The sequence below is a fragment of the Gorilla gorilla genome, chromosome 15 (assembly GCF_029281585.2).
Source record: "Gorilla gorilla gorilla isolate KB3781 chromosome 15, NHGRI_mGorGor1-v2.1_pri, whole genome shotgun sequence".
In the NCBI taxonomy this organism is placed as follows: Eukaryota; Metazoa; Chordata; class Mammalia; order Primates; family Hominidae; genus Gorilla; species Gorilla gorilla.
Window position 1 is genome coordinate 98,102,418 of NC_073239.2, and position 26,414 is coordinate 98,128,831.

Genomic DNA, 26,414 nt, shown 5'->3' on the forward strand with positions numbered 1-26,414 from the left:
TTTTTGCTATTTCTGAATCAGAATAATGCAAACCCACAAAAACCTGAAACACTTTTATTGGTACAGAGCCTATACTGATTATGTTCAGAAATACATGAAGGAAACACTGACTAAAAACAACAAAGCAAAATGTAAAATATACAGAAATGTTAAATCAATTTTCCTGAGTAACTGACCTATGATTTGTTTAAATACATATGCTCTTTAGAATAAAGGAGACTTAACCAGTAAGTAAGAGATGGACCACTAATTTTTATCCCAGAAATAACTTATTAATTCAAAATTCTCTTCCACAACATTTAAAATTCTTTTAGAGGGGCCTACCACAAGAGACTCTGCCAAAATTTGTTTTAAAATAATGTGAGTTATTCCCTAGGATACAGTCTTAATAACATCAACTACAATAAGCAACATATAGTGAGACTTTTTTTTTTTTTTAAGGGTGGAGGTTAAAAAAAAATTGGGGCCTTAGACTTAAAATGGAGTTTTTTCCAATAAAAAATCTTGTGAGAAATAACAGGCATGAAATTTTTTATTTTCATGTAAACGAAAAGATTCTAGAAACTGCAACTACAAGTACAGAGATCCTCGATATTTGTGAATTTAAAAACTGCAATTTCTACTATCATGTAGAAACTTTCAATTCTGCCACAGTATGAATTTGTGAGGCTGGTAATGTGTAGGAGGAAGTCATCTGTCTAGTGGATAAGCCCTTCTTATCTGGCTTATAAACCACAAATGAACTTTGTGATTCAGTATCACTCACAAAGTAGAACTGATCTTTTCATACACTGCTTTTTGGTTTAAAAAAAAACTGGAGGCTGGGCGTGGTGGCTCACGCCTGTAATCCTAACACTTTGGGAGGCCGAGGTGGGCAGATCGCTTGAGGTGAGGAGTTGGGCGACCAGCCTGGCCAACATGGTGAAACCCTGTCTCTACTAAAAGTACAAAAAAATTAGCCAGGTGTGGTGACATACACCTGTACTCCCAGCTACTCAGGAGGCTGAGGGGGTTGGATCACTTGAACCTAGGAGGCGGAGGTTGCAGTTAGCCAAGATCACGCCACTGCACTCCAGCCTGGGTGACAGGGTGAGACTCCATCTCAAAAAAAAAAAAAAAAAAAAAAAAAAACTTGAACGGAGGGAAAAAAAATCTCACTTCTAGTACTAACTAGTTACATAGGTTAAAAGATCTTTTTACAAATATTGATTCTTTCACCTTTAAATAAAAGTTTTGGCTGAAGAATGAAATGTAAGAGCTGAGTCACCACTCAATGAAATCAACAGTCTGTATATTTTAAACAGAATAAAGAAAAACCATTTATAAGGAAGTATTGAACTACTCTAATCTGACTATATTTTAATGTTTTATCCAAAAAAAAAAAAAAAAAACAAAAAACAACTTCAAGGATATAGGTAAAGATTTTCTAAGGATCTGAAGAGGTTCTTTCAAGTTTACAGTTAACCTATACTACATTTGTTGAGAAATATTATATGTCTGAAATGTAATTTGAAAATATGAGTGAGGACTTGTAAAGTTTAGTGGATAGTCCTCAGAAATATAAAAATTCTAATGTAACTCAGCTGGTTAAAATGTATTCTGTGGTAATTTACACACTATAATGACTTATTAGACTATACTATGGTTAAGTCAGAGTAATATTTTTAAATGCTTTATTTTAAAAATAGTTATACTGAACTATCCAGTCTATCTTCATTTTTTAAAAGTTCACAATTCTTAGCCTTCCCACCCTCTTGCAATTACTAGGTCTCCTGAAACAGAACCATACTTGGCATTATAAACTTGGTAGGTACCCTAAAACTTTTTTGGAAATAGTAGGGAATGGAATAACTCTCACAAAGCACCATTCTTTTGGTATTCTTAAACAATTCCGTAATTTTATGAACCTTAATGTCTAGGTACCAAGCTAAACTTCAGATCCAATATTCAGGAAACTAAAACAGCTGTTTTGCTTGAGTCTTCAATAAACTTCAAGTTGTTAATATAGGACATATATAGGCATAATTACAATGTGGGTTAGAATTAAGTACAGCCAATCAAACTGCTACATTCTGAGTCTTACCATGTTTGATGCATTCATATGCTGTATCAACTTAGAATCCGGAACAATAACTTGTGGTGCTGTGGCTACAAAAAAACAAGCGAACATGCAAACAAGGAACCATGAGACTATTTTATAATCACAAGAACCCTTTACATACAATGATGAAAACTTTTTTCATGCTTTCCATGTTTTCTGCACTCAAATGCTTTCAATCATTTCATCTCAGGACATTATAAATTTATATGGCAAATAACAGCTGTGATATACCCACCCTATACTAGAAAACATTAAAAAATATTTAAGCCCAGGCGTGGTGGCTCACACCTGTAATCACAGCACTTTGGGAGGCCAAGACGGGTGGATCACTTGAGGTCAGGAGTTCGAGACCAGACTGGCCAATATGGTGAAACCCCATCTCTACTAAAAATACAAAAAAATTAGTTGGGTGTCAGGCTGAGGCATGAGAATCACTTGAACTCGGGAACTGGAGGTTGCAGTGAGCTGAGATCGCGCCACTGCACTCTAACATGGGTGACAAGGTTCCATCTCAAAAAAAAAAAAAAAAATTAAGTGGCAATTCCTAAGGATGCAAGGGAATTTAGGAACATGAAGTAGTGAGTTACCTTAACATCTAAACATACATAGTTCTATGCATTCTTAAGTAAACTGGACATTTTCAAACATAATTTTGTCTTAACTCAAGGTTAACTGTTTTACTGATACAATGATACCACTGTTGCAATGAGTTACTAATCCAATAAAAGTAAGCTCAAAAAGTTGTGACTAGTTTTTGAAATCTACATAGTCCTTTTCTTGCAAATATGACAGCTGACAGACTCATGCTACTTTCATCAGCTGTTTAAAAAATACAAATCAGCCAGGTGCGGGGATGCATGCCTGTCGTCCCAGCAACTCAGGAGGCTGAGGTGGGAGGATCACTTGAGCCCAGGAGTTCTGGGCTGTAGTGTGCTATGCTGATCAGGTGTCCAAATAAGTTCGGCATCAATATGGTGGCCTCCTAAAAGCAGGGGACCACCAGGTTGCCTGAAGAGTGGTAAACCGGCCCAAGTCGGAAAAAATACAAATCAGAAATAATGGCAATGTTACTTAAGCGTAAAAGGAATTAAATGTTTGATTCCGCAAATTTCAGAGAACAGATAACTCCATTATCCTAATATTCTCTGAGTGAAGAAAATCAAATTTTAATTTATGATGACCTAAAATCCTAATGCCAGGTCTGAAGGCAACAGGAAGAACAGTCATCAAAAAAGAATAAAAGGATAAAATTATTTGATACAAAGTACACATTAAAATTAGGTATGAAAAGTACCACTAGGTATCAACAGTAAAATAACCCAAATAGACTCCTCTACTGTGTGTCATTACCAATTTTAAGACACATATATATACTGTCAAATGAGGCAAATGAGTAACTAAATGATACTAAAATGAACTTTTCATTTACTTCTAGTGTCCTCTCCCATAAAAGCAGATGCACTGAATTAGAATGCTCAGGAAGTTTTATAACTGAATAGATGTTTGTCATGAGAGAAAATACAGATCAAGTTTCTTAGCCTTTTCTGGGCTCAGATTTTCCTCAGCTGTGAAACTGAGCCAAGGGCTATTTTACAAAGCCCTTATAAGATGCCAGTGAAACAGTATCTATAAAATGACTTGCAGAGTACAAGGCACTATGGACACAGTCTATGAATATTTGCTTTTTCTTAGCTTTAATCCAAGTAATATAAATTAAGATATGTTATAGATCCACTCTTAACTTAAAATAAATCTAATTCAGTCCATTTAGGCTTACATAAATTCCTATGGAGCTGAATTTTCAGATTGCCAAAGTATACAAAAAACTCCAGAATGTAAGATATATTTTAAAAATTAATCTGAAACATGTCTTTGAAAGAACATGTTTTATGGAGAAAGCAAATAACTATTTTACCATATAAAATAATAAAGCCCTTAGTAAATAAACCTTTTAGATTTAACTTAGGGAATCCATCACTATATAGCCTTTTCAAAATAAAATATTAATATAACTTCTCTGAATATCTTAGGCTTTCAATTAGTAAATTACTTGTCTACCATTACTCTACACATACAACCTACATTTTATACAAATTTATATACATTTACATACACATCCCTCAGCCAAGAGAAAGGGGGAAAAAAGCCCGAAATCAACAGAGGGGTTTTTGTTTGTTTATTTTTAGGTTCTCCATGCGCCCCTTAAAAGACAAGATCCAAAAAATGCAGAATATTTCTCTTCTTTCATAATGACAAACTTCATTTCCAAGTCATAAGTAGGAAAACAAATCCAGTCTCACCTTGCTGTGATGCAGGAATAAGAACCTGCTGGGTCTGCGCTTGCTGAGGTACTGTCTGCTGAGGCTGAGCTTGCTGATGATGGTGATGGTGGTGATGCTGCTGCTGCTGGGGTTGATGCTGCTGTTGAACTTGCAGTAGAAGCTGCTGCTCTTCTGAATGAAATCCATCTACCGCCCTGGACTGCATTAGTTTGTTTTCCCATAACTAAGGCAAAGAACATTAAAGATTTCTAAGTGAAAAATAACTCTGGACAGATGAACACAACAGTTTTATTAATCTCTTTATAAAGTTATTCCATTTTAAAAACTGATACAGACACAGAAATACAACAAATCTATAATTCTAACCCAAGTGAAACAATAGCAAAAACAAAATTTTAAAGTATCAAACCTCATTTTTGCCACATCAGAGTACTGGAGATTTTGTTTCTTTTTTAATCTTCCAATGAACTTTCTATAGTAATTCCTTAATCAGCAGTTAGTATTAAGCGATGAGTTTCATACAAGCAACTTCTTTAGTAATCAAAGATTATCCTTTATAATAGCAAAACCATTACTAAACTATTTTTATATGGAACTTTTTCCTTATAAAAATACAAAATACAAAATTTTCTGCTTCAACATATAAAACATAAATTCTTAAATAACATACAAAACATAAATTCATTTACAACAGTGAGAAACATAGATGCAATCCCCCAAAGAAGAAAAGCCTAACTTTCCATCTGTCCAATCCTACATAAAGTAAAAGAACCGGCAATGCCCGAAGGTCTTAGTAGTTATCCCAACTCTCCACACTTCTTGACATGTCCTTCCTTCTTCCATTACGCCAATTGGCAATCCTTTTCTGTTTAGCCATTTCTATTTTCTCATTTCACCTTAGGTTCTATGACGGGAAAAATCATAATGGACAAAAAGAAAGAAAAGAAAACATGTGCAACGATTTCATTCTTCTACCTAACACATTTCCTCTCTACCAGGTTTAGTGTTCAATCTAGAGCCTTTATCTTTTAAGAAACTGGCCAAAAAGTCACAAACTATTCCCTGAAAATACAGATAAAACTTCATTTGGTCATTCTGTACACAAGGATCTACACATACTTTGTCTTCTCCTCCAGGATTTGCTCTTGGCATATTGCCTAACTGACCTGAAGCTTCTATCAGATCCTTCAAGAACTTCCCTTTGCCATACTCACAGAGAGTTTCTTTATTTTTTTATTTTTTTTTTTAATTTAAGAAATAGAGACAAGATCTCACTATGTTGCCCAGGCTGGTCTCAAACTCCTGGGCTCAATCAATCTGCTCGCCTTGGCCTCCCAAAGAGCTGAGATTATAGGCATGAGCCACCATGCCTGGTCATACTCATAGAGATTTTTTATAATCTTCTGACCCTTCCAATCATTCCAGACATTCTAGATTTGTTGTCATGATGCCAGTAACAGTTCCACTAAATCTCTAATGGCTTACTGAGAAAGCAAATGTTAAGATCAATTTCCTAGGGAATTCTACTGGCAGGACCAGTATTTAGACTTACCTGAAGTCTATTCTCAGAGAGATGGTAACAAGATCTATCTCACTGGTTGTTGAGAGGATTAAATGACATATCTATGTAAAACAATTATCAGTGTTACATAAAGTTGGTGATCAAAATGTATTATTATTGGTGGCAGTGGTGGTGGCATTAATTGTTTAACAGAGCCTTACACCAGAAGTCAGGAACCCAGTTAGTCCTGGTTTGGCCATTTATGTAACCTAATCATTTATCTTTCTTAGGCATCTCCTTCACCCAAAAGGGGAACCAACTGAATAAGATTACTTCTAAACTCACTTCCAGTGAATAAATTTAAGTCTCTGCTAATCCCAGGCGAAAGACAGTGCTTCTTCCCGTAGTAACAAGCACTACTTTCTGAGATCCCATGTTGTGTCTGATTCATCTCTGTAAAGTAGGCATCTAGAATAGCGCACCATCAAAATAGACACTCACATGCTAAATAAAACACATTATGACTAATGTATTATATATAGTAAGGCTTCCAAACACTCTGTTATCACCCAAACCTTCTACATCTTCTCCTCTCTTCCAAAACAAAACAAAGCCTGTTTCTTGTGAGCCAAAAATCAAGGTGAAAAAAAGTCTTATTAATGTTTTGTTTAAAAAGTTTTTGAAATCATAATTTTCTAAATTTTATGCTTCACTTTTACCACCTCCAACTGGTTTACCCATAGCAATCTCGACCCATCACTTCTACGAAGCTCCTATGATAATGGTAAACATCAATGAATACACATCATGTGTGGCTAAGTACTGGGCACCATGACTCACCTAGACTCCCATGTAAACGACCTAGGAGTCAGAATCTACCCCAACAGCCCACCATTATTGTCTATTCTGATTCAGTGTTCCAATGCATCTCTATGACATGGCCCTGGTCCTTTCTGCCCAGCAGTACTGCAAACAGTAGTAATGTAGTGACTCAACTCTTGAGTTTCCTGCATCAAGTCATACAGTCCACAAATAATTATGTCCTATATGCCAAACACTGTTACAGGCATTGAGAAGATACAGTGAACAAACCTGAGAAAAATGCTCGACCTTACAGAGCAGACATTCCAGCGGACACTTGCCCTTCCAATCTATCCTCTATAAATCAGTGATCCTCAAAATGCGGTTCTAGACCCAACATCAGCATCACCTGGGTACTTGTTAAAACTACTGAATCAGCAGCTCTGGGGGTTATTCAGGTTATTCTGATGTATGCTAAAGTGAGAACCGCTTTAAAATCTAGACCGATGTTTTTCAAACTGAGGACTGCAACCCACTAGTGATTCATAGTCAATTTAGAATTTTCTTTGTAGCCCTCTCTCCTTCTCTCCCTTTCCTTTCTCTCTCCTTCCCTCCCCTTCTCCGTCCCTCTCTTTCCCCTTCTCCCTCCCTCTCTCCCCTAAGAATGTTTTTTGTAAACAAAATAGAACTGAGAAAAAATCAGACTGTACTGCACTGAGAAAAAACTTTTGCAGATTTTTGTTATACACACATACACTTGCCCATATATTTATTCAAAATGTTAAATACTATTAATTCTTAAGGAGGGTCCTAGTCAAGAAGTTTGAGAAACACTGTTCTACACTGTTATCAAGGCGAATTTTTTTAAATTTATAAATATGATATCCTCTACTTAAAAACTGGAACCACAGCAAAGTAATTAATATATCTATCTATCTACCTACCTACCTACCTACCTGATATGGTTTGGCTGTGTTCCCACCAAAATCTCAACTTGAATTGTATCTCCCAGAATTCCCATGTGCTGTGGAAGGGACATGTAATTGAACCATGGGGGCCGGTCTTTCCCACGCTATTCTCAGGAGATCTGATGGGTTTATCAGGTGTTTTCGCTTTTGCTTGTTCCTCATTTTCTCTTGCTGCCAACACGTAAGAAGAGCCTTTCACCTACCGCCATGATTTTGAGGCCTCCCCAGCCATGTGGAACTGTAAGTCCAATTAAACCTCTTTTTGTTCCCAGTTTTGGGTATGTCTTTACCAGCAGCGTGAAAACAAACTAATATAGTAAACTGGTACCAGTAGAGTCGGGGCATTGCTGAAAAAAATACCTGAAAATATGGAAGCGACTTTGGAACTGTGTAACAGGCAGAGGTTGGAACGGTTTGGGGAGCTCAGAAGAAAACAGGAAAATGTGGGAAAGTTTGGAACTTCCTAGAGACTTGTTGAATGGCTTTGACGAAAATGCTGATAGTGATATGAACAATAAGGTCCAGGCTGAGGTGGTCTCAGATGGCGATGAGGAACTTATTAGGAAGTGAAGCAAAGGTGACCCTTGTTATGTGTTAGCAAAGAGACTGGCGGCATTTTGCCCCTGCCCTAGAGATTTGTGGAACTTTGAACTTGAGAGATGATTTAGGCTAACTGGCAGAAGAAATTTCTAAGCAGAAAAGCATTCAAAAGGTGACTTGGGTGCTATTAAAAGCATTCCGTTTTAAAAGGGAAACAAAGCATAGAAGTTCAGAAAATTTGCAGCCTGACAATGCTGTGGAAAAGAAAAAGCCATTTTTTGAGGAGAAATTCAAGCTGGCTGGAGAAATTTGCATAAGTAGCAAGAAGCCTAATGTTAATCTCCAAGACCATGGGGAAAATGTCTCCAGGCCACATCAGAGACCTTCACTGCAGCCCCTCCAATCACAAGCCCAGAGACCCAGGAGGAAAAAGTGGTTTCAGGGGCCAGGCCCAGGGTCCCCATGCTGTGTGCAGCCTAGGGACTTGGTGCCCTGTGTCCCAGCCACTCCAGCTGAAAGGGGCCAACATAGAGCTCAGGCTGTGGCTTCAGAAGGTGGAAGCCCCAAACCTTGGCAGCGTTCCTGTGGTGTTGAGCCTGCAGGTGCACAGAAGTCAAGAACTGAGGTTTGGGAACTTCTACCTAGATTTCAGAAGATATATGGAAATGCCTGGATGCCCAAGCAAAAGTCTGCTACTGCAGAGGCAGAGCCCTCATGGAGAACCTCTGCTAGGGCAGTGCAGAAGAGAAACGTGGGGTCAAAGCCCTTACACAGAGTCCCTACTGGGGCAGTGCCCAGTGGAGCTGTGAGAAGAGGGCCACAGTCCTCTAGATCCCAGAATGGCAGACCCACCAACAGCTTGCACTGTGCTCCTGGAAAAGCCGCACTCAATGCCAGTGAGTGCAGCTGGAAGCAGCCCGTGAAAGCAGCTGGAAGCAAGACTGTACCCTGCAAAGCCACGGGGTGGAGCTGCCTAAGACCATGGGAACCCACCTCTTGCATCAGCATGAACTAGATATGAGACCTGGAGTCAAAGGAGATCACTTTGGAGTTTTAACGTAAGACTGCCCCGCTGGATTTCGGACTTGTATGGGCCCTGTAACCCCTTTGTTTTGGCCAATTTCTCCCATTTGGAACAGCTTTATTTACCTAATAACTGTACCCCCATTGTATCTAGGAAGTAACTAGCTTGCTTTTGATTTTACAGGCTCATAGGCAGAAGGGACTTGCCTTGTCTCAGATGAGACTCTGGACTGTGGACATTTGTGTTAATGCTGAGATGAGTTAAGACTTTGGGGGACTGCTGGGAAGGTATGACTGGTTTTGAAATATGAGGACATGAGATTTGGAGGGCCAGAGACAGAATGATATTGTTTGGCTGTGTCCCCACCAAAATCTCGACTTGAATTGTATCTCCCAGAATTCCCACATGTTGTGGGAGGGACACAGCGGGAGGTAACTGAATCATAGGGCCCAGTCTTTCCAATACTATTCTTGTGATAGTGAATAAGTCTCACGAGATCTGATGGGTTTATCAGGGGTTTCCGCTTTTGCTTCTTCCTCATTTTCTCTTGCCACTGCCAAGTAAGAAGAGCCTTTCACTTCCCACTATGATTCTGAGGCCTCCCCAGCCATGTGGAACTGTAAGTCCAATTAAACCTTTTTTTGTTTCCAGTTTCGGGTATGTCTTTATCAGCAGTGTGTATACGTCTTTATTAGCAGTGTAAAAATGAACTAATACACCATCTAACAACCTGGAATACTTATTTGCAAAAGATTCCTAGGTCTCATTTTACTACCCTATCGAGCCAGACTCTCTGGAAAATCCAAAAATCTGCATTTTAACTAGTACCCCAGATAATCCTCACACTAAAGACCAAGCTCCTTAGTATAGCATGTTACCATACACCAACTGCTACTATAATTTGTACTCTATTTTCTCACAGTACCAAATTACTTGGAGGTCCCTGAATATAGCATACGTAACCTTAATAGACTATTCCTTACGATCAGCAGTTTTCTCCCACAATTCCCTATACAAGACAAATGTCAAAGTCTCAACAGCCTCAAAGAAAAGCCATCACTCACTGCCTCCATGCATAAAAGACATTTCTATTTTGTACTTACCACACAAAGTCTACCATTTCTACCAAAGTATGAACATCTTCTGGGCAGCAACTGTCTTATTCAGGATCTAATTTCAAAGAAGGGAAAACAAAACTATTGTCTTCTAGAATACTGTTCCTATATAAGGATGCTACTGACATTTTGGGCAGGACAATTCTTTATCATACAGAATGGTCCCACAAGAAATATGCAGGAATTGCAACATTCCTGGCTCCTGCCTAATAAATGCCAAAAATCCTCATGAAATGTTGAACATGGCCCCACACATTTCCAACAGCTTTGGGAGAGGCGGGTAATCTACTGAAAATCATTATTTACCAAGTACTATAATACTGGTTCTAGGTAATGTAAGACATACAAAAAGGGTATCATACTAGTACTTTGTATTAAGCTTATAATGCCAATTACCATAAAGTTCAAATTAATTGAATGTTTATAGTTTCTCCACAATTCCATTTTCACACAATCTTAATTTTATTTATCAAAATATTAGACATCAACTGTTTAAACAATGAGGCCAGGCACGGTGGCTCATGCCAGTAAACCCAGCACTTTGGGAGGCTGAGGTGGGCAGATCACGAGGGCAGGAGTTCAAGACCAGCCTGACCAACATGATGAAAATAAAATAAATAAAATAAACAATGAAACACTATTTTGGCAATAGTAATCATACTAACATACGTTTTTGTTTTTGTTTTTTTTGGATATGGAGTGTCACTTTGTTGTCCAGGCTGGAGTGCAATGGCGCGATCTCGGCTCACTGCAACCTCCACCTCCTCCTGGGTTCAAGCAATTCTCCTGCCTCAGCCTCCCCAGTAGCTGGGATTATAAGCATGCACCACCATGCCCAGCTAATTTTTGTATTTTTAGTAGACATGGGGTTTCACCGTGTTGGCTAGGCTGTTCTCAAACTCCTGATCCCAAGCGATTCGCCCACCTCGGCCTCCCAAAGTGCTGGAATTACAGGCATGAGACACCGCACCCAAGACACCGCACCCAGCCACTAACATAGTATTGAAAACAATCAGGAATACTAATCTTTGCCAGGTATCTGAAATTACATGGAGAAAATTCATCTTCTGTTCCCAAAATGATTCAGGTATACATTTGTATATTGTGTTAACTAGACTAATAACTAAAACTTACTAAATTCTGTGTACTTTATAAATACATGTACAAACTAGTTTTTTCACAAAAATCCTATAAGATAGACATTATTATCTCCCTTTTACAGAAAAAGAATCTGACGAGAAAGAAGTTAGGTAGCTTATTCAAGATCACTCTAATGGCAGACAGAATAGGGATATAACCCAGGTGGTCTGACTTCAATGTCCCAGTCAGGGCTAGAGAGTGAATGTCTCTGCATTCTGTACCCCAGGACCCTCACTTGCCTCCCTTTAATCCCAGTACTAGTCCAAATTCCTAGTCTCTAAACTAGACTGCTGCTATCAGAGCAGGTCACCGACCATCGAAACCATCTCAGGTGCCATTCACCAACAACCCAAGATCTAGTCAAAACTCTGTTACCTTCCTGCTTACTGCTAAGTACTGTATATGTCACATAGAGGCAAAAGGGCTAGGTTCATGGCTCTACCATTTATTAGCTAAACGACCTTGTCAAAGCACATTCCAAGTCTACTTTCTCATCTATAAAATGTGATGAGACCTACTGCTCCCCAAGTTAATCCCCTTACCACTCCCCTACTGTTAATCCCCAAGACCATGGAGAAAATGTCTCCAGGCCACATCAGAGACCTTCACTGCAGCCCCTCACATCACAAGCCCAGAGGTTAGGTGGCTAAACCTGGCAACATGGTGGGCTAGAAATTCTGAAGGATTCTCCTACTTTCATAAAACATCTAGCTCCTGGATAAAATATATTACACTTCTGGGTTCCCAAGAAATAATGCTGTAGAAACAGAGCTTTCCCTAAGAATAAATGAAATGAAATAGTAGATTATTATTCAACTTATGGTCCAAATATTTACACATAATTAGAGTGTATCAAGTACTTTATATATATATAACTAGAGTATATTTAGAATAGTGGTTCTCAGCCAGAGGTGATTTTGGCCCCCAGCGACATCTGGCAATGTCTAGAGACATTTTTGGTTACAACTGAAGAGTGCTACTGGCATCTAGTGGGCATAGGCCAGTTGTGCTGCTAACATCCTACAATCAATAGGACAGCCCCTGCAACAAAGAATTAACCAGTGCAAAATGTCAATAATGCCAGTGTTGAGAAATCTGAACCAGAGGCAGATAAACTGAATTTCAGATATACTTCCAGTTGAGGCAATCTTCTCATTTGTTTTATTAAAAAGAGAGAAAATGTTTTATATCTCCCACAGTACTTGACATTTGGACATAGGTAGGTTGGAAAATCTAGAAATCAGGTTGATTTTATCATTCACTTTGAAAAGAATTTCTACAGTGTCATTCCCACCCACAGACACTCACCAATCCAAAACACATTTACATTCGAATGTAGATTTACTGAAAACCAGGGCTGTATTTTATTGTGTTTTTTCTACCTCTCACAGTTTACACATTAAAGTAGGCCTGCAGTGTTTCAAAAGATAACCTCAAAGATTGGGTTGAAATATTCTTATCATCTCCCTTTCTGCTTACCTCATTAACCCTCAAATTACATGCATTCTCATCATTCATCTTTGTTCTCAATCTAATTCACCACTGCCTCCTTTACAGCCTTATACAAGCTTTTGATAAGTTTGTAAAATGGCCCCAGAAAGTAGGGAGAGGGGCTAGAGCTAATGACAGGCTTTCTAAACCATAAAATATGAAATTAAAGTTCGTTTTATTAAGCAAGAATGTCTAAACCTGAGCAGTCCAATATGGCAGCAACTAGCCATATGTAGTGATTTAAGTTTAGATTAATAAAAATTCAGTTCCTCAGTTCCACCAACCACATTTTGAGTGCTTAATAAGCACATGTGGCTAGTGGCTACCATACTGAAGAGCACAGGTACAGAACACTTTCATCACTGCAGAAAGTTCTATTGGACAATGCTGGCTGTCCAGCTGTTAAATCTAGGGCATATTCTAGAAATTCTAATGAGATCCTGAAGAAATTCAGTGCAGAGAATTAAAATAACAAACTCATTTTAGTCTAACTGTTTTATTTTTAACTCCAATACAACCCAGATAGAAGAGTATGGCCCATTTAAAAACAACAAGAATATTACACTATTTTGTTCAGTTAGATTCAGGTGCCGTATCTATTATCAAACAATTCAATCAAATACTTACTGAATGCCAACCACATATGCCCAGACATCGTGGTAGAAGCTGGGGATTCAAAATTGAGTAGGTCACATTTTTTGTCATTAAAAACTAACCATTAAACTAAAAATCAGTGTGTTACCTATAAAATATGTACTAAAAAAGTCATATGTAACAAAAATGGAGGTGGAAATATTTGGTCTCAAAGATAGCTCATTCTCTTCGAGAGAATGTCTTGATTCTACTGTTAACGATAGGGAAAATTCTCCAGATTTTCATTGTGAAAAGCGAGAGTAGATAACAATCTAGACTGACCACTAGTTTGACCTAGAGAAAATTACCTAACATCTTTAGAACTGATTTTCTACACCTAAAAATGCTGCATCTTCTATACAAGGTCACAAAACTACAAGGACAACCATTATAAAAGTATAACATAAATTGCAAAAAACTCATTCCACGTTACACTAAGGAATCAAAAGAAGCTTGTTTTCTTATTATTCACATCCCTCAGTTACTTCATGCTACTTGAACAATTTATATTGTTCTTCTTCCAACTCATGTCTCGGAATTAGCACTCTTACACTTGTATTTTTAGATACCTACTCTTCACTATTAGTAACCTGTAATTTTTCTCAAGGTAAATAAATATTTGCTCATCTGTTTCACACCTATATATTCTTCCTACCTCACATAGGAATATTTTTGGGTTTTTCTGTTTTTTTTTTTTTTTTTTTGAGACGGAGTCTTGCTCTGTCACCCAGGCTGCAGTGTAGTGGCATGATCTCGGCTCACTGCAACCCCCGCCTCCTGGGTTCAAGCCATTCTCCTGCCTCAGCCTCCCCAGTAGCTGGGATTACAGGCACGCACCACCATGCCCAGCTAATTTTTGTATTTTTAGTAGAGATGGGGTTTCACCATGTTGGCCAGGCTGGTCTCAAACTCCTCACACAGAAATATTCTTATTGAAAATTCTAGAGAAGTTTCCTGTAGATACCTATTAATAAATACTCCAAGACCTACCTCATCACCGCAATCAAGGTGAGATTTGCAACTGGTTGCCAAGTTGCAGCCTCCACACCTATGCTGAATGGATAAATGAGACCACAACAAATGTTCCTTAACATTTATTAACTGTGATTATTTATTTGTACATAGATTTAAAGGAGCCTAATAATCAACTTCTAAACCAGCAGTTCTAAAACTCTTTCATCTCAGGACGCTTTATCAAATTACTGAGACCCGGCCGGAAGCGGTGGCTCGTGTCTGTAATCCCAGCACTTTGGGAGGCTGAGGTGGGGGGATCACAAGGTCAGGAGATCGAGACCATCCTGGCTAACACGGTGAAACCCCATCTCTACTAAAAATACAAAAAAATTAGCCAGGTGTCGTGGCGGGCGCCTGTAGTCCCAGCTACTTGGGAGGCTGAGGCAGGAGAATGGCATGAACCCGGGAGGCAAAGCTTGCAGTGAGCCAAGATAGCACCACTGCACTCCAGCCTGGGTGACAGAGCGAAACTCCGTCTCAAAAAAAAAAAAAAAATTACTGAGACCCTCAAAGAGCTTTTCTGTATGTGAATTACATCCACCTATATTTATACTAATAGAAATTATAACAAATTTTTAATTTTTACTAATTTGTTTAGAAATAATGGATCCATTATATGTTAACATAAATAACATTTTTCTGAAAATAGCCATATTTTAGTAAATAAAATTGAGTGAGAATGACAAATGACTTAAAGGAAAATAGCTAGATTCTCGTATCTGACCCTGTTTTTGCTTTGTTTTGGTTGAGGTGTACAAAGAAAATCTGCCTTCCTACAATAAAGTAGTTGGGAAAAGAAAAGGTACTTTTAAGTGACAGTTTCTTAATAGTTAGTTACAATGCAGAATATGAAACCATATAACTGTGAACTTTTCATACTTTTAAAGTCCATTAATTTATCTTGCATTTTGAATGAATTTTCCAACATTATGCATTGGATATTCAGAAAATACAAGTTCAGTGAATTATATGGATCTTTCAAATGTAAACACACTTCATTACGGAACAGCAATCAAATTTCTTAATATCAACATTGAGTCCTCATCTTTTTAATATTCAGTTCGTCAGAAATGAGAAGTATACATAAAGCATTTCTGCTGCTTATTTACAGTTATCTCAAGGAAAAGCACCTGTGCACTTGAATTGTGAATTTAACTGGTCACTTTTCTCACAGAATACAACTTTTACTTGAAAGAATGGCGGGCAAACTATGATTTTCCAGACTTGAGCATTTAGTCAACCTTGTGGACCCCCTGAAAGAACCCTTGGGGAGAATCCAGGGCTCCATGAACTATACTTTGAGAACCACTATTCTAATCAACAGGGCAAAAATATTCCACAATTTCATGAGTCATTACAATGCAAGGAAAACACAACTGCTAATAAAAAAAATCTTAATATTTCCACTTGAATCCAAGATACAGAAAACCAGCTCTTAATGTAAAATATATTTAAAACATTTGGCCTACATAAAGGGTCTACTTCAAGAACCTAAAATTCTTTTATCAAGCACTTAATCCCTACAACTTAAAACACACTTTATAATACAGGTACATTAAGACCATTAAAAAAAGATAAGATTAAGGCTGGGCGCTGTGGCTCACACCCATAATCCTATCACTTTGGGAGGCCCAGGCGGGAGGATCACTTGCAGCCAGGAGTTCGAAAGCAGCCTTGACAACATGGTGAAAACCATCTCTACCAAAAATACAAAAATTAGCCAGGCATGCTGGCATGTGCCTGTAGTCTCAGAGGTGGGAGGATGGTTTGAGCCTGGGAGGCAGAGGTTGCAGTAAGTCCAGATTGTGCCACTGCACTCCAGCCTGGGTGACAGAGCCCGACCCTGTCTCAAAAATAAAAAAAGAAAAAAGAAAGCAAGAAAATTCTTCCAGACATGTCAAGTAATTAGACCATAAAATGTAGAATGTTAACTATCCAATAATAACTGCTAATGCTACTATCAAGCATTGTGCTAAGATTTTATACGGTTATTCCATTTAATCCTCAAAACAAACCTATAAGTTAAGTACTACCAATTTCCATCTTACATACAAGAAAACTGAAATATAAATGTAGCTTGCCTAAGGTCAGAGGAAGAATGCATGGCAGAGTTGGGATTTAAAACCAGCACACTTCACTCAACTATACCTTCATCCTATAGAAAAATTACAGATTCATCTCCGGCTAAAGAAAATGTTTTGGGGGGGAAAAGTAGGAATATTTTTAAAAAAAGACAAACTCACAGTTTTTAGTTCCATCAGTACTTGTTCATCCACTCCATCATCCAGAAAGATGTCTCTCACATCATTAATGACATCTTCAATCACAGATCTGTATAATTTAGGCTTTAAAGAAAAATAAAAGACTTGAAAAAGTTTTTCACAGGTTATAATGTATAACAGGTTTTCACAAATTCAAAACGAATAGTCATTTTGCCAACTATCTATATATGACTTTAAAGATACGACCACCATCATTTGCCATAAACTGGATTTGATGACTGCACACTTTAATAAAAATTTTAAGATTAATGCAATTCATAAACAGAAGGTCCCTATGACTACAAGGTCCATACAATTTCCAATTATAATTTCCTATGTTGTAGTCAAAATATCTAATGTAATGTTCAATAATAGCTTTACGGGTTGCTTATGTCTGGCTTCTACTATTCCATGCTTGGTTTGAACTCTGTTGTATGTCTTACTACCTCACCACTATATCTTAGACTTTGGAGAATCTTATGTCCGGGAGTCATCTGCCTGGTAATAATCTGCAACCTAATGAACATTCAGGCTTAAAAATCACCTAACTTCTGTTGTGTGACCCAGTCTGTACTTTCAAGCTGTACCATTAAACTACTCATACACTCACAATGACAGGTCTTAAGGTCCCAAGGAACAAGGTATACTGATTTCCTTCCCAGGATTTCTCCTCTACTACTGCCCAGGTAATGCTATGAAACATTATAATGAACATGAACCCTCTAAATGTTTACTATTATTATTACAATTAGCACCGTTGATATTACTTGGAGGAGAGCGGGAAGTAAAGAAGCTGGCTTCTAGAAGGTTGAATGGTAAAATGAGTAAAATGAGAATAGATGTGAAAGAACTTTCAAAAAGTATAAAATATTTTTTAAAAACTACAAAGTGGGAGATAGAACAATTAGCCCAATCCACAACCTATTTTTTCCCCCACATCCTATTTTTAACCTGTTAGACAAAAGGAAGTCATGTCAGATGACAAAACTAGAGCTGCCTTGACAAAACTAGAGTTGCCTGGTTATAAATCCTACCTATCATCAGAGGGTTGTGGTTAACAAGCTTTTTAGATGTTTTCTCATTACTTGTGTTTCATACCTTGCTTAAGGTTAAAGTTAATCGCTATCAAATAAAACCAAATGTTTGTTCTCATAGGCAAACTTCAAACAGAAATATGTGTTTCACTACCATCTCTATCAGCAACACTGTGATCACAGGGGAACTGCTAAGAAAATGTGTCCTTGCCTTGTCAAAACTACAAATAACGAGGCCAGGTGCAATGACCTGTAATGCCAGCATTTTGGGAGGATCGCTTGAGCTCAAGAGTTCAAGACCAGCCTGGGTAACATGGTGAAACCCAATCTCCACAAAAAATTAGCCAGGAGTGGTGGCACGTGCCTGTAGTCCCAGCTGCTTGGGAGGCTGAGGTGGGAGGATGGCTTGAGCTCAGGAGGGAGAGGGTGCAGTGAGCCAAGATTGCACCACTGCCCTCCAGCCTGGGTGACAGGCCCAGACCCTGTCTCAGAAAACAAACAAATACAAATGAGTTTGTCAATACAATTTACCTCAACCATTAAATACTATTTAATCCTTCTCATTACAAGAAAACCAATTCAAATATCCGGGTTCTTGCTTTACTGTTCACTCACTAACCTGCTTTATTTTGCCAAATCTGCCTCTTGAAGTTTATTCATCTGTAAAATGCACATTTCTATAGTCCCTACTTTAACATTCTAATTCTATATATAAGAAAAGTATATCTGACTATGGACATCATCTTGCCTAAAGTGACTTAACTGAATTACAAAAGTATCTCTATAAAGTGCTTCTTTTTTTTTAACCAATAATGACTCCTCGAGGCATTAGGAGGGCAATGTATTTTAAATTGGGAGTATAAATCTCAAATTGACAATATGTATGCTTTTCAGTAAACTAGATGGTGTTTTGGCGTTTCTGACGTCAGTTACCTCTAAAAACCAATTTGCTTGGAGATCCAGACATGTATAGGTATAAATCTGCTTTCTTCTAGTACTCTCAACTTAATGAATCATTAAGATTTTATTTTTGTGCCTTAATGAACTCACAACTTGACCACTTAACAGCTTCATAAGCCCTATAGGTGAAGGAAGGGAAATGTGTATTCTTCACAAAATATATGCCTAACGAGTAATTTAGCAGAATTGTTCACAATTTGAAAAGCCTTCAAGATACTAATTTTTGAAAAGTATGTGGGCACATAGGAGTATTTGAAATAAGCAATTTCTAAATTATTGCTTAAAATTCTACACTAATACTTGAGGCAAAGTTTCTTTCACGAAATACAATTTAGGTTTGTCCTAATTTTTAAAAAACAGGTTATTTCAAACTTAAGAACTGGTAAATCAGAGGACCACTAGTGGCATTAAGTGATTTGTTAGGTTTCCTTCAAAAATGTTAATTCCCTGATGCAATGCTGGAAAATAAATTGGAATAATTTTTATACCGGATACCCATGTTAATATCCAAGGCAATAAAGTTCTACTTAGATTTTTTTTTAATCTAGTTTGCAGTATGTCTCTTCCCTCTACTCACGATTCTCCTACACATAAATGATCCTATACTGAAGCTTTAGGTACTTATCTATTTCTCTGAAAAGCCTCGTGTCTTTTACATTTACTATAGGAAAACATAATGAAATATTAGGAGCTATACTTCTAACATTATTTCCTGAATACTTGAACAAAACACTACCAAAACCAAGTCCTCTGCAGCTAACACTTTCCATGTAGAAAGCAGTTTTTTAAATTCCCGAAAATAATGCACATAAGAAAAATGGCTAGACCATCTGATCTAAAACTCTTTGTTTTAAATAATTTTGAAAATTGTAAACAAAAAGGGACAGCGATTCGGATATATTCCCCCTAGCAAACAAAGAAGGCAAATCCTAGCTGCTGCTAGGAACAAAACCAAAACTTGGGGCTCTGAAAGCAGCCCGCGACGGGTGCGAAATCACAGGGTGAAAAAAGGACCTAGAAATAAACTGAGCTCTGCACACGCCTGGCTCTCGCCTCGGGAGCACGCACCTCCCAGCCCCGCTCTCAGCAGCTCTCACTATTTAAAGCCGGATCTGGTGTTTAAATGGAGAGGCGGTGACGTAGGCCTGAAAAGCACCTTCCCATCCTGGCAGAGTCTATATTAGAGAGCGGCAATGGCTCTATATAAACAGGGCAGCCAAAGGGAGGAGGACCACAAGGCTCAGGGACTGAAAAGCAGGGTAAGCGGCCGCAGCCATGATGGATAGACCCGAGTCGCCAACGGTACGGTGTCGGGCGGCCGCGGGCTGGTCTGCGGCATTTGGGACCGGGCAAAAAACGTGTTTTATTGTCATCATAAAAATAAGAGTTGGGTGGACTAGTGATCACACTGCGTTGGTGACTGAAAAGGTTATTTATGTGACTGCTTTTTGCAAACCTACGTGATCGCAAGTAACAAAAAGGGACCAACGGGAAGAAGTAGGTAAATTTCAAGGCGAAAGCGGGGACACTTGGACCACTGCAGGCTTTTTTTGTTTGTTTTGGTGCTTCTGCTAGTCGAAGATACGATGGGGGTCTTCCCCTTCGCCATTTTACCCATTCGGAAGGAACTGAGATAAGTGCTTTTCAACCAACCTTCGTCCTTTTTTTAAACATAAAATGGCCCCAGAGAAGGTTCCCAAAGCACAACCGCCAGAAACAACCTAAGAAACCCCCAAAGTAACCATTAATCTTCCACTGCATTAAAGTGGATCACGATGGGTCTCGGGGGTTCGCCCGATTCCCCAGACACGGTTTTTGTTCTGTAGCCACTCGGGGAGCCCTCGTCAAGCCAGCGCGGACGGGCCCCTCGGGGGGAAGCGGCGGCTCCCCTCCCGCCCTCCCTCCCGGCGGCCGGGTTCTGGGGCCGGGGCTGCGCGCCCGACCGGGCCCAACCGCCTCCGCGGCCCGGCCCGGCCCGCGGCGGCCCCAGGCCCCGCCGGCGCCCCCGCCCTCCCCGCGCCGCGAGCCCTCGGCGCCCCCCCGCGCCCGCCGCCCGGCGCTCCGGCCCGATCCGCCCGAGGCGGGAAGCGGCGGCGGCGGCGGCCGCGCGGGCGGCTGAAGAGTCGAGGCCGGGAGTCGCCGCCGTCCCCGCCCCCGCCCGGTCCGGCCGTTGCTGCAGCCTGAACGAAGCCCCCGCCGGCCACCGAACCACGTCCTTACCACGGTGTTTGTATTTGCCGAGTTCGCCATTTCCACACACAACACAAACAAGAGGGGGCAACCCCAAGAAAACAAGATAAAAACAAAACCAAAAAAAAAAAAAACTGTAACACCCGGAGGGTGACCCAAATCACCGCAAGATTGGGGAAAAAAATTTAAACAAAATCAATCCTGAAGGAGTAGGGGAGAGCGGAGAGAGGAGGAGGAGGGGGGCACTCCTCCCGCAGCTGAAAACCTCGAGAATCGCCTTAAAAAAAAAAAAAAAAGCCACGACCCTTCAGGGGTCCGGGGGGCGTTGCCCGCTCCCCAACCCGCGCCAAGGAGGGAAACCACCACCGGTCGCCGCTCCCTGCGCCGCCGCTGCTGCCACCGGCTGCAGCTCCAGCCGTCCGGTCCGCCCGCTTCTCTCCTTTATATAGCGAGCCAACAAGCTGCGCGAGCCACCGCCGCCGCCGCCGCCGCCGAGAGACAGGGTGAAGGGGGAGGGAGGGGCGGAAAGGGCGGGGGCAGAGGTGGGCGGGGCTGAGCGCGAGACACCGCGAGAGCCGCGTGCGCAGGCGCGCCGGGGCGGAGGCCGCCGACGAGCCGCGTTGTCACGCGCTGTGGCGGGTGCTGGCCGGGGAGTGAAGTAGTGAAATCGGACCTACGCCTCTCCAACGCTCGCGTGATCACGTGGTTGGCACCCAGGCGGAAGTCTGCGGCAGTTCTTTGCGGTGAAGAACTTGCAAAGCGTTGCTGGAAAAGACGGGAGTTCTACTGACACTCCAGTCCAAAGCTAGGTGGGACCGCCTCCTGTCGCACGTTTCCGCCTGGTCCCGCGCTTTAGGAGCTAGGAAATGTGACAGAGACGGTGCCTACTGCCTCGCTAGGAATGGCCGCGGAGTAGGACTGGTCACGTGGCGTGGCTTCCGGCCTCTGGCGCGTTCCTATTCGGGAAGGTTTTAAATGCGGAGTCATCTGTTGATTTGTCAGCGAGGCTTTGAGTGTGAGCTTCGCGGCGTTCGCGCCTCACCGCCTCACCGAGGGTGGGTCTTTCGCGCGCAGAATTGTGTAGGATTTCCCAAAGGGAGTAAAAGCAGATCGGGGCCTACTTTTAACATTCCAGAATTAGTAACCTCTGATTCGTTTGTTTCCACACTGGGTACGCTGCGAAGACTAGGCTTATGTTACCCAGAGGTTAGTCCTCTACTAGGCCACGTACTTTAAATAATTTATCACGCTAGTGGAAATGCGGGGTGGAAGAAAACCCCACCAGCCTTTGGATTGTAACAGCACAGTAACTTTCCCTGGTTTTTAAAAATATTGCCAAAATACTGCGACTCCATGTGGCCAACGTATAGTGACTGATCACTTTGAAATGCATGCCCTTGACCCATCAACTCGCATGGCCTCTCGCTATAAGAGAGCAAGCCGGCTGTGTTCCATGTTCAATTCAATAAGTGCAATTCAATAAGCTTTTGACTTGTTCTGCCCAAGCAAATCCTGCCTTTATATCGACCTTGCAAGCAGAACAGAGAATGCTGTTTGGAAGGCAGAATTCATAGTACCTAATTTTCTTGTCCCTGGGAATTTTGAGGGACTTGAAATGTCGCGTGGATGAGTGAGGGAGTTTGTCTTCCAGAGACAAAGCAAAACGAAATGTCAAAGTTCTGTGCTGGTGAAACCAGATTTGAAGAATATCAAAGGCGTCTTACCAAAGAGGAAAAAAAATGCATCCTGCCAAGACTTGAAGAAAGGGATTAGAGAAACCAGAGGCCTTGAATACTCAGAAAATGGGAGATTGTGAATGGGTGTAGAGAATATCTATGAACCTTGACATTTCTTTTCACGCCAAGTGCATTCCCCTCTTAACAGTTGCTTCCCAGTTTCCTGCACAGCTGCATGGTCTGGGACACTTAAAAAAAATCACAGGAAATCAGTGTTCTTGGTATATTATATAAAGTTATGATTCTATCAACATTTGTAATTCATTTAATATTCAGGTGACAGCCCGAAAATTTACACCAAACAATACCATTCCTGTTAAGTTTTACTACATATTGAGAGGACTTCTTGTTACCTCCCTATTACATACTCCCAAACGCTTTGCACATGGAATCCCTCACCTTCCACCTAGTTTTCCTCCCTACTATTGGTGTTCTTGACTAAATGGTTGAGTAGTTTTGCCATCAATTAAAGTTAAAACCACTGCAGACAGGACAGGGAAGAGAAGCTACGAGGTTTGCTCTTCACAGAATTAATCTGTGAAATAATGGATTGTAGTTACTGGATTAAAATGGCAGAAAACCTAGTCTTGGCCTCCTTAAGACCATTAGACTCCCTGGAGGCTCTGAGTTGGCTTCTCTCTTTACACCTAGATTGCAAAAAGACCTAAGCACTTGGTTAATATTTACCCAGGAACTTAGATTGCTTGTGTGTCTGGCATCTAGCCATCATGGATTCCATTCCAATATATTGGTTTTTCAGTCCCTCAATAGCTGTTATATGCCTTCATTGCAACATATGTGTGCCATCCAGTTTAGTTTCGGAAAGAAATATTTTCTGTTGTACCAAAATTGTAGGACTGAATACTTGGAAGCTGCAGCCCTTTAATTCACAAAACAAAATTTGTGAGAGAAAACTTCTCCCAAGTAAGATTACATTTAGCATCATATTTAAATTGTTTCTATCTGAACTTTTTATTCTTGGTCTCCTACAGCTTGAATGACGTTTCTAACTTGAACAGCTCTTTCTACTATATAAAACATTTATACAGGATTTGCTGTTTGTGATCTTATACTTTGTAGCAGCTGTGTACTTAGATAGATACATAATAGTACTCTCCTTGTGATGAATGTTTATGTGTTTTATTAACTTCAAAATGATTTATACTGGGAGATAAAATGTTGCGTCTTTCTTTTAATATGCAGCCTAAACACTAGATAACTGTAAAACAAGAGAAGAAAAGGGGAAAAAAAAATCAATGTATAAATTTTGCTACCCCATCAACAAAATGACAGCAAACCTTCTATGTCCAAACATTTAAATATTTTACTGTCCAAATGACTATTTTAGCAACAATGCCAAGAAAGAGAAGAGTCTAAAAAGATTGTGGAAATCTAAAATCTTGTGACTTCCCAGCAAACTCCATTTTCTTAAATAGTGAAGAAAGAAAAAAACAAAACTAGTTTTGAGGCATATTTAGGCCCTAATGCTCAGTATGTATTGGGCACTTTGTATGTATGTATGCTCAGTATGTATTGGGCACTTTGGGAGGATACAGAATTGAAGAAGAAAGATGCCTCGAGCTTACTAATCAGTTTTTTTCTTTCCTTCTTTTTTTTTTTTTTTTTTTTTTTTTGAGACAGACTCTTGCTCTGTCATCCAGACTGGCATGCAGTGGTGCGATCTCGGCTTACCGCAGCCTCTGCCTCATGGGTTCAAGCTATTCTCCTGCCTCAGCTTTCCAAGTAGCTGGGATTACAGACTCACACCACCACGCCCAGCTAACTTTTGTAATTTTGGTAGAGACGGGGTTTCACCATTGTTGGCCAGGCTGGTTTCAAACTCCTGACCTCAGATGATCCACCTGCCTCGGCCTCCCAAAGTGCTGGGATTACAGGCGTAAGCCGCCGTGCCAAGCAAGTTTACCAATCTTAATGAAAGTCCCTGTTTTAAAGTGTAGTGCATAGTCATAGCATTCATTTAAGCTGTTGAAAGCATACATATTTCAGTCCTACCAAAAAAAATTATACTGCATTCAGATTTCACCTATGTTTTTGTCATTTTCAAAGAAACTGCCGATTTTCACATGCACAAATTTTTGGTGGTGGCTATAAGAAATTGCTGACCATACAAATTAGTTCTATACATGTGATGAAGAGATTTTTTAAAATATTTTTAAATTATCTTTGTCTGTTGTAACTTAGTTTGAAATTGCTACTTCATGTCTTAAAACACCAACCAGCTCTAAGTTATTTTCTGTAGAACAAAGTGTAGACCAGTTTGTAGTTTTTAGCAAAAATAAATTAACTTAGTGTGGAGTTTTGGTGGAATCAGGTTTGACTCTTGCCACTAAATTCCTGTGTGACATTGTGCCATGATTCTGTGTCAATAAGGTGAAATAATCACCACCACCTATCGTTGTTGGAAAATCAAAGGTAGTAGGAAGTGCTTTGACAAATATTTGGTGGGTGTTTTATTATTAATGGTAACTGTAACAGCTACACCAATATCATCAAAGCTGGGGAAAGATGTTCTTAAATCACTTTGTAGAACACTACCATTACATTTTAATAATGATGGCTGCATGTTGTGGTTCATGCCTGTAATCCTAGCACTTTGGGAGGCTGAGACAGGCAGATCACTTGAGGCCAGGAGTTCAAGACCAGCCTGGCCAACATGGCGAAACCCTGTGTCTACTAAAACTGCTAAAAATTAGCTGGGTATGGTGGCATGTGCCTGTAATCCCAGCTACTTGGGAGGCTGAGGCATGAGAGGCAAAGGTTGCAGTGAGCCAAGATCATGCCTGGGCACCAGAGCTGGAGACACACTCTGTCTCAAAAAAACAACAACAGCTGGGAGTGGTGGCTCAGGTCTATAATCCCAGCACTTTGGGAGGCTGAGGTGGGTGGATCACTTGAGGTCAGAAGTTTGAGACCAGCCTGGCCAGCATGGTGAAAACCCATCTCTACTAAAAATACAAAAATTAGCTGGGTATGCTGGTGCCTACTTGTAATCCCAACTACTCAGGAGGCTGAGGCACGAGAATCACTTGAACCCAGAGGCTGCAGTGAGCCGAGATTGCACCACTGTACTCCAGCCTGGGTGACAGAGCGAGACCCTGTCTCAAAAAAAAAAAAAAAAATTTTTTAATAATGATGTCAGTGGCCAGTGCTTACTTTACAAGAAACTCAGCCAAATTTTGATAACTCAAGTGGTGAATATGTAACAGCATCCCAGCCTCACAATGCATTTTAAAACTTTTTTTTCTTTCTTGCTTGCTTTCAGCCTTGAAACATACTTTGAAACTGTTTGTCCCTTTCCCACCAGCCTTTTCTGAGAACAGGGCTTACTTATCTTAATGATGTGCTTGCTTAAAAATTCCAGCGGCCAATTTTGAAACAAACTAGACAGAGAGACCCCAACTGCAGAATCCTCCTGCTCAAGGGGGATTAGGAACCATTAGCCCAGCACTACCAGCTGAGGTCAGGATGACATGAACTGGGCCTTCAGGCAGGCAGTTACTGAAGATGACCGTCAGAAGAAGACACACAGACCTACACCTTCCTGCGCTACTCCTGCATATTTCCCACACCTTTTTGCTTCTTAAACCCCTTCACTCAGTCCA

The 26,414-nt window shown here is 40.2% G+C and overlaps 1 protein-coding gene and 1 non-coding gene across 2 annotated transcripts in view; both read right to left on the reverse strand.

The window, feature by feature from the left end:
- The window catches only part of LOC101127591 (stonin-2), a 260,143-nt gene that overhangs the window by 24,073 nt on the left and 209,656 nt on the right, over positions 1-26,414 (reverse strand). Inside the window, exons 13-19 of the mRNA XM_063698159.1 lie at positions 21,944-22,042; positions 21,514-21,820; positions 21,086-21,246; positions 16,854-16,955; positions 13,591-13,629; positions 4,402-4,606; positions 2,084-2,148 (exon numbers count right to left, since the gene is read on the reverse strand). Of these exons, the coding sequence (XP_063554229.1) occupies positions 2,084-2,148; positions 4,402-4,606; positions 13,591-13,629; positions 16,854-16,955; positions 21,086-21,246; positions 21,514-21,820; positions 21,944-22,042 (978 nt within the window). The remainder of the gene's footprint in view (positions 1-2,083; positions 2,149-4,401; positions 4,607-13,590; positions 13,630-16,853; positions 16,956-21,085; positions 21,247-21,513; positions 21,821-21,943; positions 22,043-26,414) is intronic.
- Positions 3,191-3,330, reverse strand: LOC115930710 (small nucleolar RNA SNORA79). The gene has a single exon (XR_004067325.1). It is a non-coding gene; the product is annotated as a small nucleolar RNA SNORA79 (small nucleolar RNA).